Source organism: Apteryx mantelli, chromosome 2, assembly GCF_036417845.1.
Source record: "Apteryx mantelli isolate bAptMan1 chromosome 2, bAptMan1.hap1, whole genome shotgun sequence".
NCBI lineage: Eukaryota > Metazoa > Chordata > Aves > Apterygiformes > Apterygidae > Apteryx > Apteryx mantelli.
The window spans coordinates 168,716,232-168,739,189 of record NC_089979.1 but is presented as its reverse complement, the minus strand read 5'-3'; the positions used below and the strand labels follow the sequence as shown (position 1 = coordinate 168,739,189).

The following is a 22,958-nucleotide window of genomic DNA, read 5'->3' as shown; positions in this document are numbered from 1 at the left end:
TTGTTAACTAATGCTAAATAAACCGTTCTGACAAAGAGGTAAAGCTAGATTTTTCTGCGGAACCGTTGTCGTTGTCATTATTTTTATATCCTTCCACAGTATTGTTGTACTGTGTTGCTGCCAGAGACCTTGGGGGTGTGAAACTGCACCCTCGCTATGTAGCTTCTGAATGGCCCAGAAAAAGCTCCTGCCTCATTAGAAATAGAGACTAGCTCTGGATACCGCTGCCAAAGGTACCGGGGTGGTTCTCTTTACAGCGTTTAAAAGGTTCTCTTTAAAGCGGCCATCTGAAAGTTCCCACGTTGCTGCGGTGTTGGAGCTCCCTGAGTCCTTCAGGTCATCGCCCAGCTCTGGGTCACCTCTCCCGGCCTTACCCCAGGGAGCTGTCAGGAGGGGAAGGCCCAGTCGTGCACTGCTAATGTGCCCTCATGGGGAATATGCCTAAGGAAAATGCAACGTATTATGTTGCCTCCATTTCCCAAACTCAGTCCGTGTTTGCTCAGGACCTGTCCAACTCACCCCGACCCAAGCGAGGAGACCCTATGCCATGCAAGTAATGCCGGCATGTATGCACCAGGCCCTAGCCATTTATGACCCTCATGCAAGCCAGCTGCACAAAAAATCCTCTCTAAAGCGTGCCTTGAGGTGGGGATGTCACTTCGTCTTCCCTTCATAACCAGGACCCATATGGGGCTCCCGCACGTGTCTCCTGGTGAGTGAGAGGCTGGAGCAGTCACCAAAGGCTTTGATGCAGCCAGCGCTGGTGGCTGAGCGATGTGGAGTGGTGGGAGAGGTTGGTGAGCTGGCTCGAGCGCTTGGGACGTGTCACCTAACGGCACAACAGCCTCAGCTGGATGCCCACAGTGGCGTGATACGTCTGCCTGTTTCGCCCGGGGGCAGGTGTACAGGAGCTCTGAGGGTTTGAAGACCCCCCATCAAGACCAGAAGGTGCTTCCAGTCTCCCTGAGGTTCTTGCCGTCACTCCTGTCTTACGTGGACGTGTTTTCCTTCTCCCTATCTAATTTTCCTCTCTTTCCTCCACAACAGCCTGAAGATAATGCCAAAGGAAGGGCACCCACTAAGCGATACTTGAAGACAGCGGTGGGACAGAAGGCATCGCAGCCAGCCAACTTCTGCGCCAGTGCCACCTCGCAAGCACGGCTCTGCTTTCTGCCCCTCGCTCGGCATAACTGGATGGGTGCCAGCTCATTGCTGCGAGAGCGTCAGGCCAGTTTTTTGGATAACAGCATTAGCTTCAGGGCCTGACTCTACTGGGAAACGGGGCATTTTTATTTATCCTAGTGGTGCCCCAGGTGCTTGACCACTTCTCTCTGAATTTTCCAGCGCTATAAGGCCTGTAGTTTGCCCTCGAGATGCAGTTACAACATAACTCTGGCCTCCAGAGAATAAAGCCAAATTTGGCTTTGATGTTTTGACACACCTGAAAATGTTTGAGTTGGGTTCCTCGGTCATATGTAATCGCCAAAGTCCAAGGTTAGCATCGGGGTAAAACCAGTCTGCTGTCCCCCGGCAAGGCTGTGCTTTAACTCTTGTAAGAGCTGCTGTGACCGCGGAAGGGAAGAAGCAAAGCAATATTTGCAAGGCAAAGTTTTAGCTTTTATTGGGCTGGCTGTTACAGGTGCATAAAGCAGGGATGTTTTGTGGCCCAGAGGTAGCTGTGGCTGCAGCCCACGGGTGATCGAGGTTGTTGTGGTCCTCGCTCCTGCCCCAGTCCTGTCTTCTCCTCCACCACTCCCCGACTGCCACAGCCCCCTCCGGCCGTTGTGGGCTGCTCCGCTGCTGGAGCATGCTGGGGGAAAGAGGGGCCAACGGGAAGCGGGGTTGATGCACCCTGGTGTCCCCCGCTGTCCCCAAGGGCCCGGAGCCCTGGGATGAACCCAGTGTCTGCCCTTGCCATCGCCTTCCCCAAGCGGGACTGGCAAGAGGACAAGAGAACGGGGGCTGAGTTTGGCAGGGGGGAAGCCCTTGCCAGGAAGCATCTTCTGGGCAATGCCACCAGCCCATGGGGCTCAAGACCAGCTCTGCTGGTTAAAACCTTGACCTGGAGAAAATAAAATAAAATTTAATTTTAGCTACACTCTCTTTTCTCTCGCAGGAGGGCAGATCTGCTCCTGGCCAGCCTGCAGACTCGGACATTTCTGGGCACGTTCAACGAGCTGGACTGAACCAGTGATTTGGTTCGGTGCTGTGGGGGAACGAACCCAGCTGTAGGTAGCCACGCTCCAGCCGCGTTACAGCAGGTAGGATGAATCCAAACACACACACACAGATGCAAATACCCTTTTTATCCCCAGCAGCTGTGCACAAGACACTGGGCTTGAACGTGCACCTGCTCGCAGCCCTGGAAAGGCTTAAATCCACGTCTTAAATCATGCAGATGCATGAAAATGGTACCTTAGGTTATTACTGATGTTTGCAACTCCCTTTGCCTCCCAGTAATGTAGCAAATGAGACCAGCAAGCTCTCTCCTCTTCTTAGGTGTGAGCAGTTGTGTGTTGTGGGGGTGTCTGTGGTCAGTAGGTCCTACCTCTGCTCTGAGGGGCGTCTGTCTGGGGACCTCAGGGGAATGCATTTTAACCTGATGCCGAAAGGAGATGACAGGCCAGACAGTGCTAAGCCCACGATGAAACCCTTGCAGCTGCAGAGAGCATATTTATTGTTCTCCGACCTTTCAGTGCCTTTCTGAACGCAGTGAGACGTTTCGGATTGACAAGGGGAAAAGTGGGGAGGAGGGAGACAAATCCCCAGCGTGCGGGCTGATGCCATTCTGCCGCGGATATGCTTCACGCGGAAAATATGCTAGGATGTCTGCTTGCTTCATTTCATTTCAATACATCGTTAAGAGTCTGATAACAAAATAACACAGTCCCAAGGCTAAACTGAAGTAAAAACAATACAATAACCATAGACACAGAGCAGTGAAACGTGCAATGGAAATAAAGAGAAAAGCCACAATAACTGTTAAACAAGCGAGGTCATACCAGCATTTGCTCTCACGAAAGCGCTCTGCACGGATCCGATACCCGTGGGAGGAGTTTTGTGCAGTTTATTTCACCAACAGCTCCTAAACAAGCCAGGAGGCCGAACGTAACGAGGCTTTTCAAATTAAAAGCGCGGCCGGTATCTGAAGCGAACGTCACGAATGGGCTGCATCGTTCCAAATCCCCAGCGGCTGCTGTCTATCGGCGGGATCTCCTCTTCTCCGTCAAGCAGCTCCAAGTCATAGTAAGTCAGCATCAAGAACACAAACAGTTTCATTTCATTGGTCGCGAAGAACCGCCCAGGACAGATGGATATCCCTGCTCCCCAAGGCATGCTGAAATACTTCAGCTTTTTCCCATTCTTGTAGAAATCTTTCCTGGTGCCATCTGGGTTTAGGAACCGGTCATATTTAAATCGGTGAGGCTCGGGATGGATTTCTGGGTCCATCTGCACAGAGGCATGTGGGAACAAAGCCACCCTGTCTCCTTTGCGGAGAGCGTACTCTGTCCCGTCGCTCGTCTTAAGGGTCATGTCCTGCAGGACGGCTCTGATAAGGATTGGGGCTGCAACCAGCCGCAGGGTCTCCTCCAGAGCACTGTCCAGAAGAGGGGTCTGGTTTAACATGTCCCTAGTGACGTTAATTGGTGGCCTACCTGGCTTCACTTCCTGGCCGCTCTCCCTGGAGACTTTATCCACTTCTTCCTTCACAGCCTTCATAGCTTCTGGATGTTTCATTAGATAGAAGAGGAGCCAGAAGGCAGCTGGGCCAGTATTGCCTTGGGATGCCCAGAGGAGCAGAAACATGAAACGATCCCTCATGTACTCGGGAACACCGTTTTCTGCCAGGGACTGCTCTTGGTCACTTACCCACCCACTGATGTTGTCCTTCTGTCGGCTCTTCTTCACAGACAGCATGCTCCAGAAGAGCCTCTTGAGCCGCTCAGCTTCAATTTTGTCTTTGGGAGGCAACACGGCATAGGCCAGACGAGGGAAGAGGCGGTCGTACTTCCGGAATTCATAGAACAGCTCATCAGAGTGAACACGATCGTGCTCGTTAGCTTTCTCCTTGTTGTCTGCCCCTTGGTGTGGCTCACTGCCGTACAAAGCCAGGTACCCAGCTCTGAAGATGATGTTGTAGCAGTAGTTGAAGAGACTGTCCTCTTGCCACGTTCGCTCCCTCTCTCCTGAGTTCATCTTGAAAAGCATCAGCTTCTGCAAGTTCTCCATCATGGCTTGTGTCATGACAACGAGTCCATCCCCCATCAGATGCTTCGTGCTTGATAGCTGAATAATCTTGTGGCTGACTTCAACGGACTGGTATCCAAAAACCCGGCGGACCAGTTCGGATGCAAACTTCTTAAAGTCTAGTTTGGCTCGTGATTCCTTCACTATGGCGCCAAAGCAAAAGGGGTCCATCACGAAGGTGAAGTAATAGCCTCCGAGTAGCACTGTGAAAATATCCCCGTGTTTTCTCTGCATCCTCTTTAGAAACTCTGAACTGTCCTTTCTGAAATCCAGGGCGTAACCCAGCCACGGGATGTGACCCTTGTCCAGAGGGGGCTCATTGGCTCTCCTCCTTCGAAACGCTCCCAGGAGGTAGAGGCCACCAAGCAGCGATGCTACCAGGGAACAAAGAAGAGTTACCCAGAGAGCCATGAGAGCTCTGCGCCCGTCCGGGGTTTTGACCTGGCCTGGGGCAGGAGAAGGCTCTTTATTCACATCTGGTCGCTGATAAGCTGAGGCACAGCTGACAACCTCAGTCCCTATTGGTGGCAAGTATTTACCCTTCCCCTGCAAAGCTCTGCCGCTTATACCTGCCTTTCCTTTCACTGAAGACAGATGTTTTTGAGCATGGAAAGAGCAGGTACAATCAGGGCAAAGGTACGTTACAGTCACGTTGGAGTGACTGGGCTGCTGAGCGAGGTTGATGGGTTTCAGCGTGTGCTTTGCGGGAACTTAAATTACTTTTTCCAGGCTAAAAGCTGCACCTGCATTGAGGCTTGCTTTTTGAAAAAGAAAAAAAACAGGGGGCAGAGAATTTCACTCTGTGATTGCTGCCCTTAACACCAGGCTATGGGCTGCTGGCTGAATAAAAGAGACTAAGAGATTGGAAATGCTGCTGTCAATGAGTTCAGGAGAGAGGAAGAGGGGTTAAAAACTGAACTGATTCGGTCTTGAAAGCCAAGAGGAGGAAAGAGCGCCAACATTTTGAGGTTCTCCAAAACCCAGTGCCCCATAAGTGTTCTTTTGGCTGTGCGAGCACTGCTAATCCGTACAAGGGCAAAGCAATGCAGGTTCACCTTCCCCAGGGTTGAGGAGGGTTTAAATCAACCACTGACCCAGCTCTGCCCTCCCAGTCCTGGCTCCCTCCCAGCCCCGATCTCTCGCTCGCGCTGCGCAGGCTTGGTCCCCTCTGTGGGTGTCCAGTCCCTGCTGATGTCCCTCTGCCCTCCTCCTTGCTCTGCGCCCCGCAGCCCCCATCCCACCCCATGTCCTGTGCTTTTACCCATTTTCCTTGTGCTTTTACCCATTTTCCCTGTGCTTTTCGGTCTCTCCTGCTCCCCATTCACCCTCCAGACTTTTCTGGGCTCCTTCCTTGCTAGCTCGGATTTTAGCCGCCCCAACTCCACGTCCCCTGCACCCTCCTCTGGCCCGTGCTGGTGGCGGGGGATTTTCCTCCCACGAACCATGTGTGTCGCTGGTTACCCTGCCCAGATTAGAGGGCCAGCGCCCGGCACCGCACGCTGGGACACGCACGGTCCGTCCCCTTGCCTTCCCGTCCAGCCCTGCTCCCCAGGGAGCCGCAGGCTGCACGCCTCCACTGCATTAGGCTGCAGCGCCCGGGAGCCCCAATTCGGCAAAAATTGCTTTTCTCTTTAACCCTTTTTATGCTCCAGGGAAGCTTTTTTTTTTTTCCTTTCTCCAGCTTTCTCAGGCAAATAGTCCACCAGACACACATGGACCATCAGGCAAATATTTCACCCCCAAGCTCTCGGCTGGAGGATGGAGGTATCTCTGTTTTCCTTAGCACTGCTGCAAGCAGGGGAGCAGCCAGCTGCAGATGAAGGAGGGTTTTTGGAGACGTCCCAGTGGGGCTGACGTGTTCAGTAACGGGGAACATGCATCAACGCAGCTCTCTGGCGTGTCAAGCCGAGGTAGGTCACCCCCCTCTCAGGCTGGGAGAGGAGCACGAGGAGTGTGAAGGGATGAACGGGGACACCCGTGGCCAACATGGGTGATGGGGAGGATGCCACCACCGTAACGGAGCCTACGGCGGTGCGGTTACCCTTGGCAAAGCGGGCAACCAGCTCCGGAGCTGATGATTTTGTCCTCTCGCCTTGTCCTTCCCCTTTCCTCCCAGCCGTCCCACTGCTTTTGCCTCCACCCACAGCTCTTCCTCTTCTGTTTTACCCCAAACTCTCAGTTCCCCACTCCCTGCCTCTTTGTGCCTCCCGGGTTTTTACCCATTTTCCTTCTGCTTTTCTGTGTCTTCTGCCCACAGTGTCCTCCAGACTTGTCTGGGATCCTTGCCTTCTAGCTAGGATTTTAGCCACCACCGAACTTTTGCATGCAAACCATGGTGTGCGCTTGAGGTCTTTTAGATGTCTGAATGCTGCTTGAATCTACAAGTCAGCTGAAATGTCCCTTTGGGGAGTTTCACATCACCCACCACAGGCCACGTACTCTTGCCTGTTAATGAGCAAGCCTTGTGGTCTCCAACAGTCCTCCTACAGTCAATGCCAACAGAGGAACTCCTCCGGTTCAGAGCACGTAAGCTGGCTTCCTGCTGCGGCATGCTCCCTGCAGGACCCGTCCCTCTCTGCGGACGGTGCGATATTGTCAGTAAGCCTATGGCGTGGATCCCGGGGTTGCATGTACTGCCGTGGTCAGCAGCATAGGAACTTGACCTGAACTTACCCCACTCCTTACCCTCCCAGGCAGCTGCTGCCACTCAGAGTGCAGACATGATAGAGACAGCGTGCAGAGAAGTGAAAGTCATCAAGGAGGAGAAGAGGATGGTGCTAGGAGGCTGCAGAGAGTGGCTGGGGGGAGGAAGGCAGTGGCAAAGGTTATGGAAGAGGCTATGTATTGGCTATTTTAAAAGGAGAAGTGTTGGGACCTTGAGGCTCTTGCCCAAGACCGCAGAGGAAGTGTGCTCTAGAACCAGAACTGGAAAATGGATCTTCTGACCCTCTTCTGACCCTCAGAGTTCTGTGATCTCAGATCACCTGTCTTTTTGCCCTGCTGCTAATTAAAGATACAACCGAGTGAGAGCACCGACTAGACTTTGTGTGAACAAGTAGTATTCACCCAAGGGAAAGTCAAATGAGAAACTGAAACCTCACACTGAAGGCAGTTGTCTGCAATGGAACCATAACATGTGAACTTAGGAGTCACTCGTTTAATTAGTAGCTCTATAACCTCTATTGGTTTGTTTCTGCAGGCAAAATATCTACCATAGGCTGAGGGTGAGGTCCAGAGGGAACAAATTAGCCTATAGGAGAATATTTTCTAGGAATTTGCTAGTTGTCTTCAGAGGTGTGATACAAAGAGCTCTGAAACCTGAAGCCCAGCCTCTTTGCATCATTGCCCCACTTCTTTCCTTGCCCACTTCTGTTTCTAGTGTTAAAGGATCCCCTGCTATCTATTTTAACTTCCTTCGCAAGCCTGGATCCAGCCTGACTTTTGGCAAATCTTGCTTTACCGCTACAGTTCTTGACCTCAGAGACGTAGTTTTTTTGCAGAGCTGTGCTTTCTTCCATTCCTTATTTGTGTTTTGCCTTATAAAGGGTTTTAGAGGATAGTTCAGCGACTTTTTAGCCGGCCAGTCCTTTCCTTTCTGTTCTTCCACTGTGATGAAGATTTCAAGGATATCAGATCCCGCATTGAGTCTTGAACAAATAGCTCTTTTCTTCACTGATGAGTTCTCATAATTCAACCAAGTTTGCCACTTTTAAATAAGTGTATTATAAAGATATTTTTGTTAATCCCTCCGTTCACTTTAAAGTAGATGGTCTTATGGTCACTAGATCCAAGGTTATTTCCTATGCCCAACTTTTAAAATGATGTCCTTAGGATATACCAAAACCAAGACTAAAACCAAATTACTTTTGTTAATTCAATGTCTGCTTGGTAGAGAAATTTGCCAGTTATTACATCAGGAAATCCAAAAGGCTGTTGGAGCAACTCCAGTGGAAGCCTCCATGATAATAGGGGGTTGGAGCACATGACATATGAGGAGAGGCTGAGGGAACTGGATTTGTTCAGCTTGGAGAGGTGGAGGCCAAAGGGGAGATCTTATTCTCTAGTCATGTAATGGGAGGATGTAGAGACCATGAGTCCAGACTCTTCTCAAAGGTGCACCGTGATAGGACAGGAGGCAAAGTACACAAGCTGGAACATGGGTTGTTCCGATAAGATATTAGGGAAAACCTTTTCACCATGGGAGTGGTCAAGCACTGAAATGGGAGCCCAGAGACGTTGCGGAGTCTCCATTCTTGGAGATACTCAGAACTTGACAGGGCCCTGAGCAGCTTGAGCTAATTTGGCCTGCTTTGAGTGGGGAAATTGGCCTGGATGACCTCCAGAGATTGCTACCAACCTGAATTATTCTATGACTCTCTGATTTTATCCTGTTGTTAGTAGCACACATTTTGTAGAATATATCCTGGAAGTTACGCTGTTCCGTAAGGACACAACTCCATATAAATCTTTGTGAAGGTAGTCCAGATGTTATGCAGCTATTTCATAACCCTTACCATTTTTTCCAAAAACAATTTAGACCCAGGTAGGGGGACAGCGTTGGCAAATGAATGATCCTGTCTGCAGCAGGTGCTGTTTGCTGTGAACATGCAGCCTGGTCTCTTCTGCAAGTGAACAGAATGTGTCGTTCTTCCCAAGAGTGCCCACCCTGCTTGGCTTGCGGAGACTGACCCTGCACAGCATGTGCAGGAAAGCTGGTGTACACCTAGCGATCAGGCACCGTAATTCTGCTGGCAGCCTGCTTGCTGTCCAAGTGAGCAGCAGCCAGGAACTGTGCTGTTTGGAAGCAAACTGTTCCTGCCAGTGCTTCCACAAGCATTTTCTTAATAAGCCTTTTTTTCGTTTTACAGTTGGTTTATTTAAATCATAACCTACCAGACAATCTCCCATTGAAAACCCCATACAACAGGAACTTGGAGACAAAGCTTTAAAGCATCATAGGTTTCTTAAAATCTACCTGCAGCTTCACTGAAATTGTTTGGAAACATGTCTAACCTTGCATGAACTCTGTTCCAAGGTGGAAATGAAACTTGAAAGCCCATCCTGTCATTCTTTTATGCAGCCCTGATGGCCTGGGTGTAATTTTTCCTTCTTTGCAATCTTGCAGATGATGTGTTTGAAGATAAAATGCAGAATGAGGTGAAGGCTGTCCTGAAAGAGAATGCCTTGATGAGCTGTGATGTGACCCAGGAGAAGACTGAGGTGAAATGGTACAAGGAGGGGAAGCTGATCACCTCAAGTGAGAAGTTCAGGGTAGAGTCGGAGGGCAAAGCACGGTGGCTGGTGGTGCATCAGGTGGAAAAGACAGACGCTGGCGAGTACACCTGTGAGGCTGCTGGCCAGAAAGTGGTCTTCCAGATGGTTGTCACAGGTGAGAGAAAGTTCTTTGGTCCATCCTTCCTATTTCTTGAATATTTAGGAAACTGATATAGATATATATATATTTTATATATATATATAAAATCTTTGTGTGATTAATGACAAAGCAGCTAAAAGATTCTTTAAAAAAAAAAAATCACAATCCACATGTCCTTCCGATAGCTTTAGATGGATATCGTCAAGCCAGAGAGGTGGTTTCCAGTATTCCCTGTGAGCTATGATACAGAGTTTAGGAAACTTCAGCTCAGGGATGCACTTTGAATTAATCTCTCTTTTCAGAGCCAGAAGTTGTGTTTACAAACAAGGACAGGGTGCAGAAGGAGGTGCAGGCAGCCCTGAAAGAGAAGGCCACGCTGAGCTGCGAGGTGGCCCAGAGGGGGACCGAGGTGAAATGGTACAAGGAGGGGAAGCTGATCACCTCAAGCAAGAAGTTCAAGGTGGAGTCAGAGGGCAAATTGCGGCAGCTGGTGGTGGAGCAGGTGGAAGAGAAAGATGCTGGCGAGTACACCTGCGAGGCTGCTGGCCAGAAACTGACCTTCAAGATTAACGTCACAGGTGAGAGAAAATTCTTTGGTCCATCCTTCCTATTTCTTGAATATTTAGGAAACTGAATATCTTTCCATAAGAATCTTTCCTATTAGGGTTTAAATTTTTGGAGAAAATCATTGGGATGGCCTAGCTCTGGTAGGAAAATGGGCCAAGGAGTTAGGAATACAGTTCTCTTCATATTGTTTATATAAAACATTCTACAATCTTTAGGAGAGGAAGCTCCATCCTTTAAAACGTTTGGGAGCTAGCCATCACTGTGCAAACAGGGCCATAAAAAGTACTGATTTTTCCTCTCCATCCCTGTGAGGGATCTTGGGAAACTGCGTAGACAAAGATATTTGCATGAGAAGCGGTAGAGTAGGCGTAGCGGAAGATCACGCGGTGTGACGCGCAGACTAGGGGTGGGAACGAATTGCAACTGTAGGTAAGCTTGAGTGTAGCTCACAATAAACGCCGTTTTAGCATCTCTCACATTGAGGTCTGTGCTTTGTGGCCCTGCAGCAGGAAGCTGCAGTGCTCCCCTGGTGGCGCCATGGGACCGAGCGAGAGCGCGGCAACACATCCCCACACCCTGGTACAGCTAGGACAGCTCTGCAACTCGGCTGATTCTCAGGAAGTTTCAGAGCAAGGGCGTAGTGGAGAGCCAGAGGGTATCTGCGGGGTGCACCTTTTGTTCCTCTTGAAAGTGCTCATTTCAGCCTGGAGGGGAGGGTAGGAGACAACAGAGGAATGTAACAGTAAGCTTTTATGGAAGTTCAGGTCTCTAAGGCATCGGGCAAATGGCAGATAGGGGAAGAAAGTGGCATGGAGACTCATTCAAGGCGAATCCCTGCACTGGGACTCCAGAATGAGGGGATGGATTCAGTTTTCCAGCTCGCTCCCTACCTCCTAATCCTCTTGCTAGCAGCCTAAAGTAATGGACCTTCTGTAGGGGAAGGGATTTCACCAGTTGGATGTAAGGATGAGAGGTGGGCTGGGATTTTCTCAAGGTCGCATTGGAGATAATGCGCAGTCTTGAGCACTTAAGTCCTGGTCCAGTGCCCTAAGTACTATATGAAATGACCTAGTGCCAAGCCTGTGGGACAGCAGAGGCAGCAATCTGGAACAAAAGAAATCAGAGATATGGGGCTTTGACACAGCAGGAGGCAGTTGCTGCCGCTAAGAATTCATATGCTTTTACTCAACTTCAACCAAAAGAAATCTTCCCTTGGCTGGGGCCTGCCATCTAATGCTACTATGAACCATCCATCCAAAGTCCTAGCTTGCTGACACAGATATTATTAATCTTTGTGTGATTAATGACAAAGCAGCTAAAACATTCTTAAAAAAAAAAAAAATCACAATCCACATGTCCTTCCAATAGCTTTAGATGGATATCGTCAAGCCAGAGAGGTGGTTTCCAGTATTCCCTGTGAGCTATGATACAGAGTTTAGGAAACTTCAGCTCAGGGATGCACTTTGAATTAATCTCTCTTTTCAGAGCCAGAAGTTGTGTTTACAAACAAGGACAGGGTGCAGAAGGAGGTGCAGGCAGCCCTGAAAGAGAAGGCCACGCTGAGCTGCGAGGTGGCCCAGAGGGGGACCGAGGTGAAATGGTACAAGGAGGGGAAGCTGATCACCTCAAGCAAGAAGTTCAAGGTGGAGTCAGAGGGCAAATTGCGGCAGCTGGTGGTGGAGCAGGTGGAAGAGAAAGATGCTGGCGAGTACACCTGCGAGGCTGCTGGCCAGAAACTGACCTTCAAGATTAATGTCATGGGTAAGACTGATACTCTTTTCAAAATTTCGGTAGAGAATAATAAAATAATAATTGTGATTCCATATTACACAATGACCCAATTGCAATAGTCTGGGCTCTACTGCAGTCTGTAAAGTTTATCTGATTTGCTGTGTGCTGGGTCTGGTATATACTGAAATATTTGGTTTTATCATGTCACAAAGGCTTGTCACATTCTTAAGTAGTCTATATAATAATAATTGCAGAAATGAATAGAATAGAAATAATAGTCAGCATGTTGTTCAAATCTTTCCCATTCCTGGGATCCCAAAGGGTGATTCTTGTGCACTGAACCTCTTGACAAAGACAAGCACGTGTGATAGGAGTGTACATTTTGCATGAAGCATGTCAAGGGAGGAGTAACATGAGCTCCACCAAGCAGCACGTTACCCCATTTACAATGCCGTTGAGTAGGAAGTCACAATCAGATAAGCGAGTCTGACATTCATTGTGTGAGGCTTGATCGGTCTGTATTGGAACTGCAAGTAAAACAGACTATCTGTAAAACACGCAAGGAATAAAGGATTGGCTTTGCCAGCCAAGAAATGGAGGAATAACTTAAGAACCATCAGTGTGAGGACTAAAGACTTTCAGAATTTTCAAAAGAAATTTGGAAAGAGAGTGATGAAGAGGTACTCACCTGGGCTGTTCCAGCCACAGGCATTTCTGAGCATAGTGCTGGACTAGCAGTGGTGAGCCTGAAACCAGTTGAACTGTGAGAGGAATTGCTGAGGCTTGATGAGTGTTAATCAGTAAAAAAGTACAGATTAAATGAAAACTAGCCCAGACTGTTAGAAAACAAGGTGGCTAGTTAGACAGCAATTAAATAGGTTTTTTTTCTGCATTCTGCTTCATCTGTTTCTTCTGCATCCAGCTGTAAAGCCTCTAGTTACCACAACAAAGTTCTCCTCAGAAACATATTTTCTGGAAAACACAGAAGTACTTGGTCATGTGCTTTTCTGTTGTAGTATTTCAATCCTGAAATGAAATTCATTCAAAAATCCTTTCCTTGTTAGATTTCCACACCCAGTTCTAAAAACTGAGAGGTTGGAATGTGCTCTGCCATTTGCAGTTTTAACAGCAGAATTTATAGAGATGGACTGAAAACTCAGCACTTTTTTGAACTCATGCTATTGTGTATTTGAGGTCCTAACCTTCTGAGATGCTTGTAACACTTCTGCTAGATGCTAAATGCCCCTTTGTCTTGAAAGATTGCTAGTACTTGGTCTTTTAGAACTGGATTCAGAAGGTTCCCAAACTGTTCTAAGCGTGTGATGTTGAAGGGAGTGTTGAAGTTGTAGACATGCTTGAGTACCTTGCCGCCCACAGTCCTGGGCTAACTGACTGCTGTAGGGAAATTGTATTCCTTTGTCTTTTGACCGTCACATCTGTGACAGTGGAAGAGACTATGAAGAGTGTTCCAGAAGCCAACAGTACTGTGTTGGGTTAGGATGGACAAGTGAACCAGGAGACCATCATTTCTGCTATGACATGTTACAGTTGTGTCCTTGATAATTCACTGTAGGTCTTAATGAAAAGATATTGGGGGGGGGGGGTTGGTGATGTGCAGGAAAGATATTCTGTGGAAGTTTCTGAATTTGACATGTTTTGCATGCTTGCAGTCGTGGGAGTGGTCCTTTCCATTCCTGGACTCTTACTCCCCTAATTTCCACGTTGCAGTTTGCTCACACAGAAGGGTAGATACTGTCCAGTGAAGACATTTGGTTTTAACATAAGTGGTAACCTTGATGTTTTCCAGGCCTGTGCACACAGATGGCCTCATTTGAATCCCTCTGTCAATATTCTCTCCTTTTTCTGCACTCAGAGACGACACCTGCGTTTATAGACCAGGAGAAGGTCCAGAAGGAGGTGCATGCTGTCCTGACAGAAAGTGCCAGCCTCAGCTGTGAGGTAGCAGAGGACACAACTGAAGTGAAATGGTACAAGGATGGAAAACTGCTCATTTCCTCTAGAAAATTCCAAATCGAGACTCTGGGCAAAACCCGTCGTCTGCTTATAGAGCGGCTGGAGAAGAAAGATGCTGGCGAATACATCTGTGAGGCTGCAGGCCAGAAGCTGACCTTCAAGCTTGGAGTTACTGGTGAGTTTTCACTTTGGGCATGTTATGCAGCTTTGCTGGGTGGCTAAGATGAACAGTGATTATTCTCTACCTAATGGCCACGGTGCAGCTACGATCTCTCCTGGAGCAATATCTGTGAACCATGCTGCACATGAATTTGGCCATTTGAATTTAGCAGTGTTGAGGAGGAGAAACTGGTTGGAGACTCCTTGGCTAAAGCGATGCTAAATAGTTTTTTCTTGTTTGTTTATCATCTCCTTCACACACGTTATCATACAACCTTTTCCAGTGATGGGTAGCTGAAAATGAGCTGGAAGTGGGAAGTTTTAAAGCACAGAAATAGAGCTGTGGGGAAAGGCCGCTAAGAAAAACTAGATTGCCACTGTGTGCGCCCTGTTCTGGGGCAAAGCATTGTACAAGGTAGAGGAGAATGGGAGTAAAGCAAACAGATAAGAAAAGAGGCTGTAAATTCAGGATTAGCATATTAATATTTCATCTTAATTAGATCTAGAATCATCCAAATAAGAGAAGAAAGATTATATAGGTAATTTTACCACTAAGAAAGAAGCATTTTATGAGTGGCAGATAAAATGTATATTTGCATTTCCTTTTCTTGGCTCCTCTTATAAGCAGAAGCTCTGAGTTACCTGACAGATTATTTTCTCAGCAAAAGATTATACCAGTCACAAATATTCATCCATATTTCCTGGGTTGTTACAGATTATGCCATGAACTGGAACCCTATTGTGAGAAGAGACAGTAACTGAATATTGCTGGGTTAAGGACCTGGAAATGAAGCTAATAGTTTGTCTTTTTTAATGCCTTTCCTAGAACCAGAGGCCAAATTTGAAAAGAAGGTTGTCCAGAAAGAGCCCCTCATTGTTCAAGAACATGAAAACATCACTCTGACTACTTCAGTAACGCCTGAAACTGCTTCAGTCGAGTGGCTGAAGGATGGAATAGAAATCAAGGCGAGCAAGAAGTATGAGATCAAGAGTGAGGGGGCTTCCCGGACCCTGACGGTGAACCTGGCTAAGAGCACGGACACTGCTGTGTACACCTGCTGCACAAAGAATGACAAGCAGGAATTCCAAGTGAAGGTGCAAGGTGAGCAGGCAGCTGCCCCCAGGTCATGTCCCTGCCTAACAGCTCCGTTTCCCTCGCGGGAGGATGGAGGTGAAGGAGTCCAAACTCCCCCTAAAACTGCTCTAGGCTCAAGACCTGAACTGCTGTTGCTGCTACTGTGGCTCCCATGCCATGGGCTAGCAAAGCTCCTCCTGCCTCTAAAGACCCAGTTGATGTCCTTTGCTGGGCTTTCGCTCAAGGGAACAAGAAGGCCTCCGATGGGTGCTTTTCCTGGTGTTTGCTTTCCACAGTCATCACAGCATTCCTGTCACCTCCTAGCCTAGTGGCTGGGGAGCGGGCAGGGCTTTAGCTCTTCCCCACTCTGTCCTCCAGCATGACAAAGCTGATGAGGAAGATGTACAGGGATGTTGTGTGAGGGTAACGTTTGTAAGCTGGTCCTGTGGGAGGACCTAAGCAGGGCCTAAACTGTCGCCTCTGTTCCTGGGACAGTGCACAGGGTTGCTGCTCCCTCATCAAGGCTAAGGCTCTAAATTGACTGTCTCATCAGAAGGATGGGGTGCAGCTGGTGCTCACACAGAGAGGAGAGGGTTGATGTCCAGGACCAAAGGGCTAATTGGGCCCACTGCTGCAGTATCTGCCCCCAGGCAATAACTCTGTATCCCTTTACTGTCCCCAACAGCAGAGCATCATAAAGTCCAGCCAAAGAAAGGAAGGTGCTGTGCAGTGCAGTGGCAGAGAGGCACACAGGCTAGGGTTCATCTCCTTTCTCCTCAGACATCCACACAAGATGTCTACAGCTGGGATGCACCCCCTCAGCTCTCTTTGGAGTCAGTGGAGAGGAACGGTTGCTAGTAGGTCAGAATTCATCTGACCTATTGAAACATCTACTTCAGGATGAGATGAATCACGCCCTGGATTCATTTAACTCCACTGTCTGTGTCTCCAGGGACGGAAGAGACAAAGGTGGATGGGGCTTATGCCTCTACAGATTTTTTTATCTAGTCAGGCAAATGAAGCTCTGATGTGAAAGAACAGATGATCTCATTTGGTAAAAGATGAGAAAGAAAGAAAGGCAAAACCAAAGCCTGTTTAAGGCACTGTTATTGCTCTACAGAATAATATTAATAATAACAAAATTCCATGTCAGAGGAATCTCCCTAAGTTTCCACATCTCTGGTTTGTCTCACACCATGTTCACACCATGTCTCAAAGACATGCTCCTAAGTGTTTTCTTCCTTTGCATCAGCTCCCCGAGTGGTGAAATTCATTACGAGTCTCAACAGCGTGGTCTCTGAAGAAGGAAAAGAGGCTGTGTTCAAGTGTACCATCTCTCCCAGTGATGCTGTGGTTACATGGCACAGGAATGGTGTCAAGATTGAAGCCAGCAAGAAGTATGTGATCTCGCAGAGTGACACCAACCACAGCCTGACGATCACTGATCTGACGGTGGAAGACGCAGCTGAAATCTCTGCCAATGCTGAGGGTGTAGAAAGCAGTGCCAACCTCAGGGTGCGAGGTAAGAGACAATAATGTCCCTTTGACAGGCTATCACTGATGCTGTGATCTCTGCTTTATATGGCCTTCCCCTTGACGGATTATATTCGTAGTAGGGGATTGCTGCTTTCAGTTTATTAAATAAAGATGCCCAGAATGCATGGGCCACTATTTTAATTCCTCCCGATAGCCCGTTTTCTGGATCCTGCACGTTTTTGCTAATATCTTTCTCCTTTGGCAGAGGCCCCAGTCTCATTCAAGAAGAAACTGGAGCCCAGAACAGTTGAAGAGAGGGACACAGTGATCCTGGAGGTTGAGCTGACCAAGGCTGCAGAGGTGAAGTGGATGAGGAACAAAACTGTGCTGAAGCCCAGTGAAAACATAGAGATCAAAGCTGAGGGAATGAAGCATATCCTCGTGGTTAAGAACATCTCCTTCGCAGAAAGGGGCTTCTACTGCTGTGAGAGTCCTGATGACAAGACCCAAGCCAAGATCAATGTGGAAAGTAAGTTGAACGGTTTCCCATTCTGTAATTCCCCTGGATAGGGTTTGGAGATGGATTCTGGTCTCTTCCATGACAATTACCCGTCAAATGACTGAGAGAAGGTGGAAGCAAGGGCAGTACAAAAGGAACAACTGGCTGCTTTTTGTTGCCTCCATCTCATTGCACCGGCTTTCAGTCATGCTGTCGACCATTAAGCCTCCTAGCTCATTCTTCTCCCTCCTCTGAAATTTCTCCCTCTCTGGTTGACTCTGTTTTCTCCATCTTAGGGCTTTTAGCAAGCCATTCCCTGTTCAGCCATCTGTTGCCCTAATTCTCCTCTGTAAAGCACCTCTTTCAGAATGTCTCTTTATAGTCAGTCAGGGTTAGAAAAACTACAAGAGCAAATCTTCTATCCGTGGGTGCTGCCCTTTCAAGTAAACGAATGGTCTCTTGGCTGTAGCTCTGTACTTGTATCCTCTTTCCTACATCCTTTTGTCATGTTTGTTACAGGATAAATGAAGACAGGATTTAAGCACTTAAGGGCTCTCTAATTTTGTCTTTAAAGCCCCTGCCACCAATTGGTGCTGTCTAAGTCATAAATAATAGGTAAGGAAGGACTTGATAACAGACTTCAAGTACCTAAAAGGCTGTTGTAAAGTGGAAGGGAACAATCTGTTCTCCATGCGGAAATAATGACAGGAAATAATGGGCTTCAATTGCAATGAGAAGGATCCAGGTTGTACAGTAAAAAAGCTTTCTGTTGGTTGGATGACTGAATAGAATCATCTGAAGAGGTTTTGGAGCCTCCATCATGGGCTTAAGAAAAGGTTAGTGAAATATCTGTCTGGAATTACATAAAGAGCTGAGCATGTCCTAGAGCAGGGGAGAAGGGCTGGATGATCTTTCTAGGTCTTTCCAGCCTTATGTTTTTGTGATTTTTTTTTTTTTTTGGATGGTGTGAGTACATACCTTTACACAAGATGAAGAGACTGATTTGATGCATTGGTTCAGATCTTTGTTTTAGATTTTCATCAGTGCACAGAGGTCTAGGGCAAGGTTAAAATAGGTTAAGTTCTGAGTAATTGTGACTTTGCACTGAAATAATGGGGAATTTTTGGATTTGGGTGATTCAGCATCATCTTTTTGTTGTTTTGGATGTGGTTAGACCCAGATGAACAGGAATCTGAGCCCAGGAAAATATAAGCAAAAACTTCTGCAAAGTAAGCAAACTCTTGTAACTCATCTCTAATCTGCTTAGCTCTAGAATAGCCTTACGGTTCCCCTCTCTAAGATTTCTTGTACATACCGACTGCTTAATTTTAACTCCTGCTGCAGGACTTCTCGTGAAATAATTGGTAAGAGTCTCTCATGAGGCTGGAATCTTTGCCGTTGTCCTTTGCTTCGTGACTCTGTGCAGCTGCATGTGCCCTATAGCTAAAAGCTGCTTTTCCTCGAGGACACCTGTGATTTCCTGTCATTCCTCAAGTTAATCCACCTTAGTCTTTCTGCTAGTGCAGATGTATTTTGGTTATGCCCCTGCTGTGAAGTGTCTTTCTCTACTGGCTATTTGAGGAACCACGGGGGACTGAGATCCTGATTTAGAACTAGACTTAGGCTTACTGTTTCTGTTAAATGGGATGAACTGGGATTGTAGAGCGTAGAGCAGTGTAGCACTTCCATGTTCACAATGTCTTACTCCATCCTCTTTCACGTGTTGCACCCCAAAGCATTTTTTCAGACTCTGGGTGATGTCCAGTTTCCTCCCAGCAAGGTGTTTCATCACCACTAGCTGTAGCTTCAGTTACTCCTGTTTGTAGGCACTGGCTGTTGCTATAGCCAAGTGTAAAAATGAAAGTGATGGAAGAGTGTTTGTACAGAAAGGAATTGGTTAATCCTGATTGCTACCAACAGTGTTTTACACTGTTTTGGATAAGGTGAGTCGTGTAAGCATAAATGGGTATCTGACTCTGGTTTAGAAACTTCCCACTCTGAGGGAGGAAGGGGGAATTGGTACCAGATCATTCTGGGTCTTGTGCTTCCCAGACTTTCTTATCCCTTATGCTTAGTGTCACTATAAAAGGTAGCTCCACTGATCGACTGAGACTGTTTTGTGCAGTGACTGAAACTCAAGGTGATCTGAGATGAACCGTGAACACCTCATTGCATCAGGGAATGTTCCTGTCTAATTAATTTTATGTCGGGGACAAAGAAGTCCACGGTAATGGGCAAAAGAGATTCTTTTTGTGGATGCAACAGGAAAGGTGGCCATATGCAAGAATATCATTAGAACATATGCATTCTATATCCAAGTCCTCCAGAGCTCTCGCTCTGCTTTACAGCACAAGCAAAACTCTAAAAAGTATGAGTTTAAAATTATGTTCCATTTTTTGGCATTTAAGCCCATGGCCTATTTTTTTTAGATGAATACATAAGAGCTTATATTGAGGTCAGCAGAAGCTTTTTAAATGCTCACAATCTGGGGAACTGGGCTACTATTACTTGGTGCTTGGCTTTGGACTGAGAAGCCTGATTTTAGATGACCTTTTTTTAAACACCAGACTGGACTGATACTCTTTGGCTTGAGCCTGCGTACAGTGCTAGGTAAACAAGGAATAATTATGTGAAACTATGTTGATTTACTCCAGTATAAAAGATGCTCAATCAAAAAATAAGGCTCTATCCTGATCTTAGGATGTCAGGAGAGCCTAAAAACAACTGAGCTGATCAAACCAACAGCCTGTCTGTGTGAATACTTTATTTTCAACTGTGAGAAGGAGGAGATGTTTGAGGAAGGCTTAAGTATGTAAGTCATGGGTAAAGTGATCCTTCCTCTGATATACCTATAAACATTCAGCAGGGAAAAGCATAATTAGGTTAGTTAATTACAGCAGAAATTATACTGAGAACATGGGTATGAAATTTCAAATCCCTTGACATGAAATACAGTCTATTAAATCCGGTAAAAATTCCATCATTCCCCAACTGTCTGCTACTTTATAAAAGACAGACCTTTGCAAAAATGATTTTTTTTCAGTCCTATATACAATACAAGCTGAGGCTATGCCTAGGAGGTAACTTACTGAGTTAGGAATTGCTATTTATTTACTTGACGTTTTTGAAAATCACTTTCCCTTCCTCTCCAGAATAACTGCAGTTTGATCCGCAGCCCATTCACTGTTTGAAAGGTTGGAATATCTGTTAACCGAGATGAAAGGTTAGACTGTCACAGGTAGACTGTGTTTAGTTTGGTGAGCAAGGTAACCGGGAAGGGTTAGGGACCGGCTGCTAACTGAGATGAGAAATCGGGAATGGATGCAACTTCAAAGAGAAAAGCCGTGAGAGTTGGTGTCTTAGTTCGGGAAGGAAAGAACGAGCTTCTTCCCGCATTTGTGAGGTTCCAAACACGTTCTTGGGGCAAATTTGTGCTTATGCAGTTGAGGCCCGGGAGGGGACCGTGAACGGGGAGCCAGTGTGGTTTCCTTGGGAGAGGAGTTGGATAGGATCCCGCATGTGGAAGAATGGTTAAGTGAAAAGGGGCATGATCTCTTAGAAGTGAGCAATCCTGTCTTCACGATGGAGGGAGGATCCCACGGCTGTGTGAACTGTCCTTGAACATTCCTAGACCATTACAAAAGGGGAAGGCAAGTAGTGGTAAACAAGTCAAGGAGGGGGCCGACAAGCCCCTTCACGTGAACAGCAACTTTGCACCAATCATGTATTCGCTTTAGGCGCGTGAACAGAGACTGTAAACCAATCATACAGCTATTGCTAGCACATGCTCTATCGCCTGTCTATATATACTCTGTGTAAGCTCTAATAAAGGGAGAACGACCATACTCATATTGAGACTCATCGTTACTCCAGGCCCGTCCCCCCACTCCGACATCTGGTAGCAGAGGATGGTTTACTTCCGTGACTACCGATAAGAGCTCTGAGACTGCGGTAAGCAGCGAGAGGACGGGAGTGGGGATTGTACGGCTGAGAGGAGTGCTGGTTGTATGCCGCTAGCCAACCAGACACTGGTCTTCGGGGTCGCTCCCCGCCTCTCAGGAAGCAGCAATGGAGGCTGATGCTGCTGCCACCTTGCTCGCCGGGATACTCTCTAAGAGAGGGATTGACGCCCCGGAAAAGCAGTTGCACCGATTGATTAAGCTAGGGCAAAAATGGGGTCATTTTTCCGACACCCATATGCTATTTTCCGTATCGGAATGGCGAGATTTCGGAGAGACAATGTGGCAGAAGACGATTGGGGGAGGCGAGAAGGAGGAGAGGGCAATAAGAGCTGTTTGCGCACTTTGGAACACCGTACTAGAGACTTTAACGGCAATGAGCCGGTCTGTCAGGGAGGCACTGCAAAGGGTGCGGGAGAACTCTGAGGGGGAGGCATCGACAGCGCCGTCACCCGCTGCGTCCCAGAAAGCGGAGGTTTCCTCAGAGCCGGCCGGTCCGAGCTCCGAGGCGAACGCGGAAGTGCACCCGGAGGAGGCTCAAAGAGGGGCGGTGGCCACGCCCCTTGCTGACCTCATAGACTCGGGCGGGAAGGAGTGCCGACCCCCTCCTAGCGCTCCTCCCCCGCCGCTGCCTAGCAACAGTCCCCTGTACCCACCGTTGCCGCTGCCTGTGCCACCTCAGCGGCCGCCTCTACCCTCCTTCAACGAGACCACCCGCTCACGCCAGACTCCATCAGAGCACCCCCCACTGCTTTCGTCCAGCGAGTCTTCGGGGGACAACACGCCTGGCACCAGAAATAAAGTACCGCCGTCACCAGAAGAAACCGTAAGAGTGCTACAGGAGCTATCGGAACGCCTGAAAAAAGTGGAGCTGCAGGCGCAAGAGAAAGAGGGAGGAGTACCTCCCTGCTTAATGAATCCCCTCGCCGGACCTCCAAGGGAGTCCTGCTGGAGTGGTATTATCAAGGACGCTATAATAGAAGGACAATGGAAGCCTGTTGCGGGGTCCGAGGGCCCCACAGCACTGGCGTTCCCCGTGCTACAACAGAATGGTCAGGGAAAATGGGAACCACATGACTGGAAAATTTTACAACAAGCCGCCAAGGGTTGGGAGCCTGTAAGGGTCCGGCGGGGGCGACGCCTGGACTCCCGGCAGGAACAGATACACAAACACAAGGCACACTAAGGTCAATGCTGAGCGTTTATTACCTCTGCGTCTGAGCGGGGGTTCCCCAGCGATTTCCCGATCGAGGCAATAAAGGAGCGGGAGAGTCCCTGGCACCGCTGAGCGTCAGTCCATGGCGAGGAACGCCGGGGGGGGCACTATACGTGGGTTTTGTGTACTACACACATGCGCAGTGGGCACACTGAGCTCATCGCTAATCTCGAGTCAAAGCCCAGGTGCACACCACACTGGCACAGGCCCAGCTACATGGCTATGGGTCAACATGTCCTGTTGATGCTCCTTTTCCCACGGAACGGTCTGGCTAGCTTCCATCGCCTATCTCCTCGACATTCTTCCGCACTTTCCCATACACTCCACCCCTGCAATGGAGAGCTGGTTACAGGCCATTCCAGTCTTCAGAAGGGCGTGTGGTATGAGGGCAAGGGAATTTACAAAGTAATGAAATCAAAACATAACATAATATAATGCGAAAGATAAACAAGAGTTCTCCTTGTATGAGGTGGCCCGGCCATCCCCTTAGGGAGCCAAACCAATTAGCCAGCCAGGCATCTCCGCCATTCTGCCAGGTATGTTGGATAATGCTCTGTAAGTGGCTGATATCAGTCTCAGTAGATGCTGATTCTTCAGTGATGGTAAAGCAGCACATCCCGGCAAAGTCAGGACATCCATGGTTGTAACACAGTAGGAGATAGTCAATCACTAGATGGTCT

At 48.0% G+C, this 22,958-nt stretch overlaps 2 protein-coding genes across 2 annotated transcripts in view; one reads left to right on the top strand and one right to left on the bottom strand.

The window, feature by feature from the left end:
• Positions 1-3,107: 3,107 nt before the first annotated feature.
• On the bottom strand, positions 3,108-4,949 carry LOC136991310 (5-beta-cholestane-3-alpha,7-alpha-diol 12-alpha-hydroxylase-like). The gene has a single exon (XM_067292029.1). It carries the CDS (start codon positions 4,657-4,659, stop codon positions 3,127-3,129), a length of 1,533 nt encoding a protein of 510 aa, XP_067148130.1. The 5' UTR covers positions 4,660-4,949; the 3' UTR covers positions 3,108-3,126.
• Positions 4,950-6,122: 1,173 nt separating this feature from the next.
• The window catches only part of LOC136991349 (obscurin-like), a 157,830-nt gene continuing 140,994 nt past the window's right edge, over positions 6,123-22,958 (top strand). Inside the window, exons 1-9 of the mRNA XM_067292216.1 lie at positions 6,123-6,158; positions 6,942-7,089; positions 9,374-9,637; positions 9,925-10,200; positions 11,675-11,950; positions 13,794-14,069; positions 14,880-15,155; positions 16,381-16,650; positions 16,870-17,133. Of these exons, the coding sequence (XP_067148317.1) occupies positions 6,123-6,158; positions 6,942-7,089; positions 9,374-9,637; positions 9,925-10,200; positions 11,675-11,950; positions 13,794-14,069; positions 14,880-15,155; positions 16,381-16,650; positions 16,870-17,133 (2,086 nt within the window). The remainder of the gene's footprint in view (positions 6,159-6,941; positions 7,090-9,373; positions 9,638-9,924; positions 10,201-11,674; positions 11,951-13,793; positions 14,070-14,879; positions 15,156-16,380; positions 16,651-16,869; positions 17,134-22,958) is intronic.

What these genes read in the sequence shown, in the direction of transcription:
- LOC136991310 (XM_067292029.1), bottom strand. Translation starts at nt 4,659, where the DNA reads ATGGCTCTCTGGGTAACTCTTCTTTGTTCCCTGGTAGCATCGCTGCTT.